General features: G+C 43.1%; 1 protein-coding gene across 2 annotated transcripts in view; it reads left to right on the top strand.

The window, feature by feature from the left end:
* The window catches only part of ccdc78 (coiled-coil domain containing 78), a 118,482-nt gene that overhangs the window by 72,464 nt on the left and 31,154 nt on the right, over window positions 1-14,864 (top strand). For both annotated transcript variants that reach the window (XM_070856765.1, XM_070856764.1), the window contains exons 8-11: window positions 3,542-3,673; window positions 7,129-7,260; window positions 9,323-9,409; window positions 13,463-13,642. In XM_070856765.1, the coding sequence (XP_070712866.1) occupies window positions 3,542-3,673; window positions 7,129-7,260; window positions 9,323-9,409; window positions 13,463-13,642 (531 nt within the window). The remainder of the gene's footprint in view (window positions 1-3,541; window positions 3,674-7,128; window positions 7,261-9,322; window positions 9,410-13,462; window positions 13,643-14,864) is intronic.

The raw sequence follows: 14,864 nt of genomic DNA on the forward strand, positions 1-14,864 counted from the left end.
GTTCATCAGTGGCTATTGAAAAGGTTAGTGGAAATGCCTAGAGCTTGTGCCTTTTGGTACATCTGTTGAGAAGTGGGCAAGAAGCAGGATGGGGAGGTGATGAATGTAAAGCCAAGCGTGTGGAATGTGAAGTGAGTGAAGAGTGATGGGAGGAATTGCTGCTTATGATTCTATGATTGTAAGTGCTTGGATGTGAGAAGAGAATGGTGTTAGTGTTTGGCACGTAGAGAGAAAAGGAAGAGGTGAATGTGCTTGGAATGAGAAAGAGAGGTGTTGCAGTGTGCCGTGATTGTATGCTGAAGGATGTGATAGAGGGGAGGGAATTATTGAGATTTGTGGGGGAGTGCAGGGAATGAGTGTTGTCAGGTGCTGTTGAGATAGTTGGAGAGGCAAAGACCTGTACTCACCTGTGCCATTCTTGTGAGGTCATTGAACTTCGTTTCTGCTTTGAACCTGGATGGTCCTGGTGGCATTGACCCTGTCAGCCACCTCGCTACAGGCCTGCTTGAAGATTCACCTGCTGGGAAACAGTAACCCCCTCCTTGCCTTGACTTCCCCCACTAGGACCTCCAGCGAGGCAGCAGGAGAGCAGGAATTTGAGACCCTCAATTAATTGACGAACTGCTCCTTTCGTATAATGTAATACCCAGAAGATGACAGCATTTGACCACATACCTTTGTTGGATGTTTCTTTACTGTCTTTTTCAGTTTTCTCTGTGAACTGCAGTTCATCACAGGAAGCTTTAGAATGATAATGGTGTAATTTTGACGTTGTGCGGTAGTGTCAGACGGGCAAAAGCGAATCGGCAGCCCGCTTTAAATCTCTCCCTATTTTTATTTGCATTGAAGTCATAATAAATAAAAGTCAGGAGACATGTAAAACATAGGATCAGGAGTCGGCCATTCAGCCCTCGAGCCCATTCCGTGATTCAATGAGATCATGGCTGAACTGTATCTTAATTCTATCTACCCGGCTTCATTCCATCGCCCTTATTATCCTTTCCTTAGAAAAATCTATCAATCTCAATTCTGAAATTTTGAATTGACCCCTAGCCTCAAAAGCTTTTTGTGGGAGAGAGTTCCAAATTTCCACTACCCTTTGTGTGAAGATGTGCGTCCTGACATCATCCCTGAACGGCCCAGCTCTAATTTTAAGGTTATGCCCCTCCCGCCTTGTTCTGGACGCCCCCACGAGAGGAAATAGTTTCTCTCTATCTACCCAATTAAATCTTTTAATGATAAAAACTTCAATTAGATCACTCCTTAATCTTCTACACTCGAGTGGAGCACAACAGCTGGCATGGTCTGGTGGGCTGAATGGCCTGTTTCTGTGCTGTATATTCTATGTAACGCATGCCTCATTTATACAACTTGTCGATTTGCTATCTCCCGTTTTACACCAGCGCATAATGAGTCCCATTAACTGTATTTGGTCCATCCTATTTGGCTTAGTGAATACTGTAATGTATGCACCTGTGAGTATGCTCACAGGTATAGTTGTAGAGTTGTTGCATTGTGAGTGGCTTAGCCAGTCACGTGATGTTCACAAGACTCAATAAAACCCCAATCAGTTGGGTCTAGGTCATCCGCGATGAGGCATGCAGTTGTGAGCCAAGTGGATGAACTGGTAATGTGTAGTGTGATTGTTAAATCTTTGTTAATAAACCAACTAGTGCTTAATAGCAATGTGTTGCTATGAATTCTTAAGCAAAGGGCTCATGAAGCAAATACATTACAGGCGTTAATTTCTGAGTTCACCTTAGAGAGAAAGTGTCATGTCCTCAAAGCTAAGATTCGGCTCGCCCTTATTCTGATTGTCCTTTTAAGTGTCATTCACCAGCAAAGAGATGGTCAATCCCACCTCACGGTACTACACTGAGACCAGCTCATTTAGTATCTGCAACATACGAGCTGAGATTTTTATTTGTTATGAGTACCTTTCTTTTCTAACATCTTATTTTGTAAGTTCTCCCATGCCTTCAGCTAGTCCCGCTCCCCGCCTTTTCCCCCGAGCCAGTCTCTTCTCAAATCCACGCCACTGCCTCTGACAGCCAGCCCTGGGGAGCTGCTGGAATCCACTGGTTTTGAACTCAATTAGCGGAGGTGTGGCCCCTTGGTGGGTGAGATTATTAGCTTTCATTTTGCACATACACCAGCACCAATACCATCCGAATACTGAATGTGATTTGTATGAGGATGAATTTGTTGCTTTGCCTCAGTATTTGTCCTGGAAAGGTGCCCTTACCCTTTGCATTTCGACTGATTCTGATGAAATAAATGATAGAACTGCCACTGCCAGCAATCAGTAGAGTCCACTCCAATCTATTTAAATGAGTTACTAATGATGAAATGACACATTCTTTTCCTTTCCTTTTCACCCCAGCCTTCCTGAAGGTGGTGTCATTGGGTTATCATTCTATCGGCCCGTCAGCATCTTGCCTTTGTGCATGATCATAGACAGGTCTTGTTACGCTATTCTACTGTTTAGAGGGTCAAAGCTTGAAGAGCACTCGGAGAAATGTGTTGAGAATGAGTGATGAGAGGACCTCCATATGGGGAATCAAGCTCTGGCAATGAAGGCGCAAAAAAAAAAGAAAACCGACTTAATATATCCAAATGATTTTTCCAGTGATGGGTCGAATGGCCTCCTGCTGCGCTGTATCATTTTGTGACTGAACAGACTGGGGCTCTTTTCCTGAGAAGGTTGAGGGCCGACCTAATATAGGTATTTAAAATTATGAAGGGCTTTGATAGGGTAGATGTAGAGAAGGTGTTTGCACTTGTGGGAGAGTCCAAAACCAGGGGTCATAAATATAAGATAGTCACAAATAAATCCAATAAGGAATTTAGGAAAAATATCTTTACCCAGAGAGTGGTTAGAATGTGGAATTCGCTACCACATGGCATGGTTGAGGCGAATAGCATAGATGCATTTAAGGGGAAGTTAGATAAGTATATGAGGGAGAAAAGAATAGAAGGATATGCTGATAAAGTGAGATGAAGTAGGGTGGGGAGGAGGCTCGTGTGGAGCATAAACACTGGCATAGACCAGTTGGGCTGAATGGCCTTTCTCTGTGCTGAAAATTCTATGTAATAGAATATTGGGAGTATATCTACAATGCATTTTAGAGATGCAGACAAGCTGTTTTTGGTGGGGATGTGATCTTCAATCACTACGAGGATGTTACAGCTTGATTACAGACTCCAACTTAATTCCATAATCTTTTATTAAAAATTGAGCCACATCCAATTTCTGTAACACAATCTTTCTGGCGGCCGGTCTGCAGTCTCGCGGGCAACTGACAGCTTTCCATTCATTCATTCTGCTCCACCTCCCTGTTTGTCTAAGGTTAAATGAAGGTTTGTCTTCAGCCAGTCAGAGTAACAAGAGAGGAAATAGCAACAAACTGTTTATAGCAACAGGGCCACTGTGCACTCAGTCATGCTCATAGATGCCTGCAGAGGCAAGCTGACTTTACCCCGGGTGATCAGTGCTAAGAGGTGTGGACATGCCTTGACTCTGTTTTCCAATTGACCGCAGTCACTGGTGACCCAGTACCGAGCACGGATCTTGGCATTGCAGCACCAATCTGCCGAGGATATGGGCACCAAAGGCGGCAACGAGAAAGCCAATGCACTCAAGGATCAGATTCGTCGGCTGAACAATGAAAACGTAAGAAACTCATTTGTACATTAGACACCAGCCTGGTTTAAATACCAACTCTACTGCACATCATTGTTGACCAGCTGAATATTTCAAAACTCGAGTCCCATCCAAATTAATATTTAAAATATTTATAAATTTAAAAAAAAATCCAACCAGTACTGTATTTGAGGGGTTTTTTAAGATATGAAAGGGTTTTATTTCAGCATTGAATTGTTTTATTTTGAAGCTACATTCATACCTTTCACTGTTGTGATGGGTACAGTAGTGAGTTGTGGTACTTGTTTAGTTGCCCTGCCTGGTTATAATGTATATTTATATACAGGGCATACTGTGATCTCAGATTGAACCTGGTGTCCACTTGACTCCTGAGGTGCAGATACTGTGAATCTAAATCCAAAGTTAATCATCCCTGTCTGCCCTCTCAGATGTAAAAGATCCCACAGCACTAAATTGAAGATGAGCAGGGGAGTTTTGCCTGGTGTCCTGGCCAAAATGTATCTTTCAACCAGCACCATTAAAACAGATGATTTGGTCATTAAGTTTGTGAGAGCTTGCTGTGTGCAGATGTGCTGCCACGTTTCCTACATTACAACAGTAACTGCACTTCAAAAAGTACTTAATTGAATGTGAAGCACTTTGTAACATCCTGAGGCCATGAAAGTCACTATATAAATGCAAATTTTTTTTCTAATGTGGAAATTTTATATAAATCAATCTTTTTCAGTCCCAGTTTACCAGTATCATTTCACTGCTTATGTCGTTTTTATATAGAAGCAAAGAAACACTCCCAGAACACTAATTTTCATGTGCTTTAACATTGCCAGGAGCTGCCTTTGGCATAGTTGAGTATGTAAAGTAGGTGTTTCTGTCAGCATCAGTATGGCTGTGAGATGCTCCATCACTCTCAGTGGCACAATAACAAGTGCTGAGAGATGAGTCTCGGGGTTAAAATGCCCATCTGTTGTCATTCAAGATTCGGAAAATGCCAACACTAATCATGAAAGCAATCAACAAAATGTGCAACTTCAAAATATTTATTTTTAAATTGGGTGTATTTTTTTAAGAAATGTTAGAGAATAGGGCAATAGTCGGTCATTTTGCTGGCGCATTCTCTTAACCCACCCGTTAAGTGAGTTGGAATTTCTGCTACTGGTCCTAAATTCTGATCGGTGTTTTTAGATGATAATGCAAATGTGATAATACTGTACTCAAATATTGCTGATCGAAAAATCTCGGCAGACTGTATTTTCATAAGAACATAATAAATAGGAACAGGAGTAGGCCATACGGCCTCTCGAGCCTGCTCCGCTATTCAATAAGATCATGGCTGATCTGATCATGGACTCAGCTCCACTTCCCCGCCCGCTCCCCATACCCCCTTATCCTCTTATCGGTTAAGAAACTGTCTATTTCTGTCTTCAATTTATTCAATGTCCCAGCTTCCACAGCTCTCTGAGGCAGCGAATTCCACAGATTTACAACCCTCTGAGAGAAGAAATTTCTCCTCATCTCTGTTTTAAATGGGCGGCCTCTTATTCTAAGATTATGCCCTCTAGTTCTAGTCTCCCCCATCAGTGGAAACATCCTCTCTGCATCCACCTGGTCAAGCCCCCTCATAATCTTATACGTTTCGATAAGATCACCTCTCATTCTTCTGAATTCCAATGAGTAGAGGCCCAACCTACTCAACCTTTCCTCATAAGTCAACCCCCTCATCCCTGGAATCAACCTAGTGAACCTTCTCTGAACTGCCTCCAAAGCAAGTATATCCTTTCATAAATATGGAAACCAAAACTGCACGCAGTGTTCCAGGTGTGGCCTCACCAATACCTTATATAACTGTAATAAGACATCCCTGCTTTTATACTCCATCCCCTTATTAATTCCTTGGTTAGTTGGCTGTACAGGGCTTTGGGACATCCTGAGATTGTGAAAGATGCTGTATTTCTTTTAATAAAGCCTTTCAACTGTCTAATTCTTCAGTCTAACTTGTGCCCAGACACAGCGGAGTACAAGTAGTTGGCCTGGGACACTATTCCTCTCACATAAGCCTCCAAAGGCCTTGACAGCCAATTAGGCCATTCAGTGGCTTAATTCCAAATATTACTTTACACTGCCTCAAGTGCTATGTATCAGGTTGTACTGTTCCATGTAATGTGTTCCATTGCTAGTTCATCATTGTATCGTGCTTAGGGGTTCACTAGGTGTCAGTGTGGCTCGGTGATAGCACTCTCACCTCTGAATCAGAAGGTTCATGTTTGAAATTAGGTGAACAGAATGTGAGTAAATGTGAGTGTGAAGTGAAGGATGGCAGATGTTTGTGTTGAAAATATTTGGAGGCCCAAAAGGAACGAGTGTTGGGATTTGGAATGTGTACCTAGATCCACTATGCGTGCAGCTCTGGGCCTTATATGCACCTTGGAATAATCATATTACCTCGAAGAATTCACGTTCAAGCAATGCAGCTGCTTGCCTCTTTATTTCTTTGAATCAGGTTTTGAATCACTGCCACGTTATAAACCCCATCCATAGGCTGGACAATAACGGATATGCTCACTATTTTGTAAGCTCCAATTCATTGATTTCCCAAGGGCCCTGCCAAATTCAAAAATGTATCTTGGTTAGTCTACTGCTGATAATTCAAACTTGCTTTTGTGTTACAAAAATTGGAATTATCTAGTAATTTGAATTAAACAAGAAAAATAATGCAGCAAAGTTAGAATTCAGACAATTTGAATTAAATGATTTCAAAGTAAGAAGCATAGACAGTATTAATTCTTTGGGGACTGAAAGCGCTCTGATAAGTCACCCCTACTTGACGGCATTTACAGGATTGGGTAATAAACACTACCATTTTCTACAGTGCATAAATAAATTCAGCTTTTAAAATACACATTTTTTTCTTTATCAGACAACTTGTAAAAAAAATTGCTTATCTCGATGTTTCTGAAATTAAATTAGCAGAAGAACGAAAAACATTTCTTAATTCATGCTATTATTTCTTTATAAAACACTAAATGGTCAGGTTACCATATACAGCACAAGGACATCAAATCACTGACTGTGTCTGCCATTATAGATTTGTTATATTTTAGTGGTTTAAGCCAACTCTGAGGTAAAAACATTAAAATCTTTGGCGGAATAGATTTCACTCCAGTACATGAGGTTCTTGCTGCAATGCAACCCATTCCTGGCAGCCAACAAGGTGACATTTTACACAGAGGGTTTCACAACACTCAGCCTGCCTGAGAACTCTGCAAAATAGCTGCAACGCTCCTTCAACTAATGCAAAAGACTAAATTAAGAAAAAAATGAGTGGCTAGTAGGTGGCATAAACCTGCTTTCAGGCTTATTACAGGATGGTGTTACACACTTAAGTTCTAACGTGTGGATAGTTATTCAGTACTTTACCAGGACTTGTTATTCACCATCACGGTTTGATACATACACTATTCTAATAGGTGCAGCTACGTGATAAGAACGAGCGCTTGTACACTAAGCTGGGAGAGCTTCAGGGAAAGATGGGACAGTTGGCCGGATCGAAAACCGATCTCTCATCTAAACTAGTGTTCAGTGAGGAAGAAAAACTGAAGGTGAGATTCCCCACAAACATCTAAAGTCCTGTCTACCGACACTGATGTATGTCTTTCGTGGAGAGGGGAACTTAATGGGCGAAAAGCAGAAATGTAAACAATGAAATAATTATCATTGAATGGTTTGGGGGATTTTTTTTTTGTTGGCTGTCTGGATTCCAGGATGAAGATTATCCTGAAGCACGAGAAAGCGAGGGGCACTGATCTAATTATTCTGCAATCACCTTTTCTGAACGATGAAATGATCTGGTGTAGGAAGGAGTTCTTGCTTTTATGATGTGATGACGTTAGACCCCGATATTAGTTTCTCATTCTGTGTTTTTTGAAAAGGCTGCTCTTTACAACCAGGTGACAGGATGGTTGATTTCCATATAAATATCCTGAGGAGGCGGGGATTTTCACAGACGTCAGCAACAATCTAGTGGCCATGTGTACCCTTACTCAGAAAGATGTAGGGGCCGAAATTGCCCTCAGCGGGAAATTGGGGAGGGCACTTTGAATTAACCGGCAATTTAACGCCCAGCGGGAGTCAGAGGGAAGAGCTGAAAAATTCGTCTCTTTAACTCTGACACCACCTCCCAGCGCTTTGGGATGCTGTTTGAGGCGGTATCGGGGCGGGTTTGCGAGGGAGCGGGGCGGTGATGACGTCACTTAAGGGGAGGGACGCAGCGAGGCCGACGTGGAACCCACTGGGCCACCGAGGAGGGGTTCGGTCGGGCCAGCGACCATCATTGTTGGGCCGACTCAGGCACCCTCCCCTTTAAGGCGGCTGCATCACCGCATGAAGCTGTTGGGGGCATCAACCAGCGGCGGCCGTGCTCCCGCGGGGCAGTAAGGGGTTGGTGCACCGGGCAGGGGGCGTAAATACGGGGTGGGGCGAGAACCCTTAACTGCCGCCTCCGGCGCGGGGGCAATTGCGGATGGGTTGGCCCCGCCGCCTGCCCCCGGGTGGAAAGGCCTTACCGACCCATTAAAGGCGGTAACGGGACTTAAAGAAGGGGGCGATTTCCTCTCCCCCCTCCCCGCCCCCGGTAGAAATTGGTTTTAGAACTATTTTGGGACCTGAAATAGGCCCAAGGCTCGTCCCGAATTGGGCCTCGGGCCTCACCAGCAATATTTTCGGCGAGCTGTGAATGCCAATCGGGCGTCCAGAGGTAGCTGACTGGTTTGAGGATGACCAGTTTTTTCAGGCTGCCTCATCGGCTGCAGCACTCTGTGGAAGGCTCTGGGGTGGGCTAGTGGGGAAGGGGAGCCAGCGCAGACTGGCAGTGGCCCACAGAAGTATGGTGGAGCCAGGGCGAGCATTTCTTCTTTCCCCAGCTTCACAAGACGGTAAGTTTAAAAGAGAAAGCTTAACCTTTTGGTGTTGGCCTTCAGTCTTCCCTTTAAGGGTCGCTGAATCCCAAAAACCGAGTGGAGTAAGCCAGACACAGCTCCGCTCAGTCCCAATGAATTTCCAGGAAAATTCCTTAAACTGATGTTAGGCCCCAAATTAACCTATTTCAAGGGGCGGAATGCCTGTTTCGGCTATCTCCAGAGGCACCTGAATATCGCCTGACCCTACATGGGGCGTGGCAGACAACACCAGGAAATAGTTGCTTTTTGCGCCGTTCTGCACCCGTAAATCAAGTGCAGCAGGGTCCAATTCCGCCCCACCTCCTCCCCCAAGGTTTTGGCAGGGTATTCAAATTTGGGGATTATCATAGCCAAGCCAAACCCTGTTTTAAAATGATGTTCACACACATGCACGTTATAGCAGGGATCACTGCATAGCGATGAGGAGGGGAAACCTTGTATGGTTCCTCCCACTTCCTTGGCTGAAATGAGCTACCTCAGCACAGACCAAGCGGTTGAATATGGCACCATTGTGGTCTATCTGACTCAGGATCAAAGTTGAGAAAGCATTGAGCAATCAGCAGAGTTTGTCGTCATCCCACTGCAGTTTCTCAGAGCAATCTTAATGTTGCTCCAAACCCAAGAGGCATAATTTTTAATTGTGGGATCCTGTCCCTTCAAGATTAATTTGCTGATTCATTCTCAGAGATTCCTTTTATCTATCTAGATTTCCAAGGACCTGATTGACCTGCAAATTCAGACAAACAAGATTCGAGAACAATATGAAGCTGAGAACTTTGAGCTTAAGAATAAGGTAGTGATGCCATGGAAACACTCGTTCCTTTTACGGTATTTTGCACAACCGATGTGACTGTTTTGTTCCCAATTGTAATTTTCACTGTATCAAAAGGAAATGAAGAAAGCCCAAACTGTTTGTGAATGCACTACCGAAGCCCAATATATTACTCAGCCTCTGACCTCAATGTTGACAGCTTCTCAGTCACTGTGGTCTCCTGGAACTTGTCTGATCGCCTCCGGGGGTCAGAGAGCAATTTCCCAGTGCGGCTTTCCCCTAAATTGGCCAGGGTTTTTTTTCTCCCAGGATATTGCGTAGCTGGGGAGGGGGTGGGGGTGGGGGGTGCGTGGGGGAGGGGGAGTGTGCATGGGGGGGGGGGGTGTGGAGTGATGGTGGACATACATTGCACCATGCCAGTATAGGAGAGGTTTGATGGAACGGCTGGCCTTTTCCTGTCGGACATTGTTGTATGCTCCCTACTTAACAACAGCAAGACTTGGTAACGTACTCAAGCAAATGAAGGAGGGGAAGAAACAATGGGATTAAATATCCATAAAGTGACAAATAAATGACAATTCAAAAACATCTAATCAAAATGAGAAAACCAAACCAAGGATCCACGAAACTGTTCTGATGAAAGCCCATCGACCTGAAACGGGAACTCGGTCTTTCTCTAAAGATGCTGCCTGACCCGCTAAGTGTTTCCAGCATTTTCTGTTTTTATTTCAGATTTCCAGCACCTGCGGTATTTTGCTTTTGTACGAGGATTATTTATTACTAATCAAAATCTGTGCCTGGTGGAAAAGGAAAGAGAAATTGCTGCATTGGGTGGAGATCAACGCATTTTATAGAAACTATCTACAATAATTTCAATAGCATTTTTTATCAAGAAGTGATCATCAGAGGGAGACCATGTTAAAGATTCACTGAGGCATAAACAACCAGAGATGGTTGAGAAGGATGTTGTTGATGAGAAGAATGTTTTTAAGGCACTGATAACGTCCAATATTATGTTAACTGAGGTAAAGAAATAAAAAAGAGAAAAAAACCCGCAAATGCTGGAAATCTGAAATAAAAGTTTTTGATCAACAACAACAACTTGTATTTATATAGCGCCTTTAACATAGTAAAACATCCCAAGGCGCTTCACAGGAGTGTTATGAGATTAAACAATTGACACCGAACCGCATAAGGAGAAATTAGCGCAGATGACCAAAAGCTTGGTCAAAGGTAAGCTTTAAGGAGCATCTTGAAGGAGGAAAGAGAGGTAGAGAGGCGGAGAGGTTTAGGGAGGGAGTTTCAGAGATTAGGGCCTAGGCAAAAGAAGGCATGGCCACCAATGGTTGGGCGATTATAATCAGAGATGCTCAAAAGGGCAGAATTAGAGGGGGGTTGTGGGATTGGAGAAGATTGCAGAGATAGGGAGGGGTGAGGCCATGGAGGGATTGAAAATAAGGATTTGAATTTTGAAATTGAGGCGATGCTTAACCGGAAGCCAATGTAGGTCAGTGAGCACAGGGGTGATGGGTGAGCTGGACTTGGTGTGAGTTAGGACACGGGAAGCCAAGTTTTGGATCACCTCTAGTTTATGTAGGGTGATCATCAATATGCACAGGATTGGGCTCAACTGTGATATCACCTTTAGTCGGATAGCTGGCTGTGACTCATTTGCCTTCCTGATAAAGTGCAACATCCCCTCCGACATCTGGGAGTCCCCGGCCAAAGACTGCTCTAAGTGGAGGAAGTGCATCCGGGAGGGCGTTGAACACCTCGAGTCTCATCGCCGAGAGCGTGCAGAAATCAAGCGCAGGCAGCGGAAAGAGCATGCGGCAAATCTATCCTACCCTCCCTTACCCTCAACGACTATCTGTCCCACCTGTGGCTGGGACTGTGGCTCTCGTATTGGACTGTTCAGCCACCTAAGGACTCATTTTAAGAGTGGAAGCAAGTCCTCCTCGATTCCGAGGGACTGCCTATGATGATGAGGTAACTCATTGTTGAGGCTCACGTGAATATTGATCACGGGTGAAATCGTACTCTAGCAAGCTAATGCCTTCAGGAGGTGGGAAGAGGGAAGAAAATTGGGTGAGAAAAAAAATGAGCAGGTGAACTGGATGCGTTCAATGGCCCTTTTTATTCTTGATTTAAAAGAATAAAATTCAATTTGATCAAAGTCTAATTGAAAGATAGATGGACAGATGCAACGAGATATAACATGGTAGAGCCATTTTCTTATAATGGCCTTAGCATTACCACCAAAGAACATATTAAGAATCGTAATGGGGAGAACTGTTTTACCCCAGGAAGCTCATAACCTTTTTTTAGGGAGTTTTCTCAGTTTTGAGAATTTATTTCACATGATAGCACCGTGAGCCACCCGTTTTATAGCTGGTCAATGAGTTAAGGAAGTGGAACCTTAACACTGAGAAATTTGACTCATACACAGATTCTAAACTTTACAAATCTCAAGCCAGATTTCTTTTAATACCTCTGCACTGACTCAGCCACATACAAGATTTTGAACACCTTCTAGGTCTTCGCTTGCAGTCTGTGGAAAGAAACAAATACTCCATGACGTTAGTATGTTGCTTAGCAACAATATGTGCAGCCACTGACATGGAGACTTTGCATTACTTCTGTTCATAAGAGTTGATCTGGATCTCTGTGATTTGAGACCTGCATCTTTCAGCATCAGTGAACGCTGTTAGTTAATTTGGCTGGGAATAGTCTCTTGGTTTCTCCCCAGCATTAACTGTAGATGGAAGATGCATTCAGAAGATTAGAGTTCATTTACCATGTGCGTATGGTCAGTGAAAGGGATAATACATTAAAATAATTGGACCTGAATATTGAGAGTGTCCAGTCAACTGGAGAATACCTAGAAATAGAAAAAAAGCAACGATTTGTTCCAACAGTAAACACCAAGCTGAGTAACTGTGCTGGAAAATTGCAATATGGGTGTAAAGCAATGAACATTACAAAGGCAGATGAAAAACTAGTGAATGGTTTTGCCCACATAAAATCCCAATTATGAACATATCCACAACAGCATACTTTGAGAACCTGGAGTGCTTTCACTTCGGAACCATACAGAATTGGAACAAAGAGACTTTCATCCCATCCACCCATCAGGAGCAAACCCGTGTTCCAGCAATGAATGGGCAGTCTTACTGTTTGGGGCACTTATTTAGTTATCCATCCTCTTTATAAAAATCATCTTGTGCTCCTATTTAGGGGAATATTTCCCTCTGTCCCTTAAATTTAGCCTAAATGTAGGTGCAACTCTAAAGTGCGTTTTATATTCACATCTACTTTTTGACAAAAATTAGAAAATGGAGGAAAGTACAGTCCTATAGTTTTCATTTTCTGCTGTGTTACATTTCTTGTGTTTATTTTACTTTCTTAAATTTCTTCCTAATTGGTTCAATTATCTGTTTTGTTCTTGGTCCTTTGCTCTGAAATTGTTATAACGGATTATTGAATGCTGAAAGAAGATTTGTATTTTTGTAAATCAGGGCTGAATGATGCTGTTGGCCTTAACTTTCTGGTATGTTAGTAAAGAGGCAGAAAGATTTTCACCTACATAGCAACTATAACTGCGCTTGAAATCAATTCATTGTATACAAAGAGTTTTGGGATGTTCTTGAAGGGTTTAGTAAAGTACTATAAATTTTCTTTCTGTCTTTCTTTCTTTCTCCTTTCTTTCTCCTCCTTTCTCTCTCCTTTCCTTTAAGGGAGGACTGAAGAAACCTCACAGAAACCAGAAAGCACATTGGATAGTCCTGTGGGTAGGGATTGACCTTTGAACCAGCGAAAAGAGCGCAAGTGGCTATTGGCATAACTCACTTGCGTTTTAAATTCCACGTTCCTTTGTGCTATTTCAGTCAATTCCACCCAGATTGCACTGATATCCGCCTCTATTTCTGACACAAATATGGGAGTTGAACATTAACGTTCAGCAGCACTAGGGCATTATAACTATTCACAAGTTTCACAGACTCGGAAAAGATATTTAGTGGATGTATTCATTTTTTTTTCATTATTAGTCATGCTGATATTTTCATTTTGCAGATTTTAATCCTTGAAAACAGAACAGTGGAGCTAGAAGTGCAGAAAGACAAATCTACACGTGACTATGAGATGGTTAAGGATCGTCTGAAGGCAGTGGACAAAAATCGTAAGGAGCTGGCAGATGAATACATTGTCCTGAAGAGCAATTATATGGCCCTGAGTAAACAGCATGGAAATGAGGTGAGTGAAAAGTTAACAAGAGGTTCTAGCGGGGTTCAAAGATGTCGAAAACCCCTCTGAGAATCCGCTATGGACTTCAATTCTGGTCATTATAAATTGTGCCCATGTTGGGCAGCTTTTTGTAAACATAGTAAAGCATTCTTAAAAATAATTTTCATTTACCAGAAAATGTGCTGATCTTAAGTCAGATTTGATCTGAACCAATCTTTCTTTTGTTTCCCATAGTAATGAAAAGCAAAAAAAAAACAAAGTGTTGTGGAACTTTACTGTCGCTAGGCAGTACTAGTTCATCTTGTGTCAGAGTTGTAAAGTTAACTTGTGGCAGATAATGTGTGATGCATCAATTTTTGTGATATGAAATTGCTAAACGATTCTTAATCTGCAATCGTGTGCACTGTAGTTTGATTAGCCAGGTAGATATGTGTTAATATGTGCGAAAATGTCGTGCTTGTTCCCTGAGCTGCTGCCAGAATGGTGGTTTTGACAAGTGCCGTGTAAAATGGTCACCACCCATCTGCTGATGTCACTCTTGACCAGAAGGTAAGAAGTGGGTAGTGTTACTCAAATTGTGGAGGAAAGTGGAAATGGAAATAGAAATAATGAAAGGGTTGGGTTGTGAATAGGGGGATCTCAGTTAGGTGAGGGTGACTGTGGGAAAACACTGAGAGGAATTGAGATGGCATAGTAATGGAGGTCAGTGACCCAGTGGATCGTGGGCACAAAAACTTTACATATCAGCAAAGACTGAGTGGATTCAAAGGAGAGCTAAAAGCAGATAGTGGCTACATGGATTAATGTATGGGAAATCATTACATAGTAGCAAGGTCTTCACAAGTCTCTCTCTTAGGCTGTCCCTCGGAGTCGAGGATGACTTGTTTCCACACTAATGCGAGTTCTCAGGTGACTGATGAGTCCAATGCGGGACCTACAGTCTCTGTCACAGGTGGAGCAGATGGTGGTTTAAGGGGTGGGTGGGGTGCTTGGATTGTCGTACGTTCCTTCCGCTGTTTGCTCTTGGCTTCCGCGTGCTCCGAGCGAAGAGACTCGAGGTGTTCGGCGCCTTCCTGGATGCTTCTCCTCCACTTTGGATGGTCTAGGGCCAGGGATTCCCAGGTATGGGATGTTGCACTTTTTCAAGGAGGCTTTGAGGGTATCTTTGAAGCGTTTCCTCTGCCCACCTGGGACTCGCTTACCGTATCAGAGCTCTGAGTAGAGCCCTTGT

This window comes from Pristiophorus japonicus, chromosome 15, assembly GCF_044704955.1.
Source record: "Pristiophorus japonicus isolate sPriJap1 chromosome 15, sPriJap1.hap1, whole genome shotgun sequence".
Lineage (NCBI taxonomy): Eukaryota > Metazoa > Chordata > Chondrichthyes > Pristiophoridae > Pristiophorus > Pristiophorus japonicus.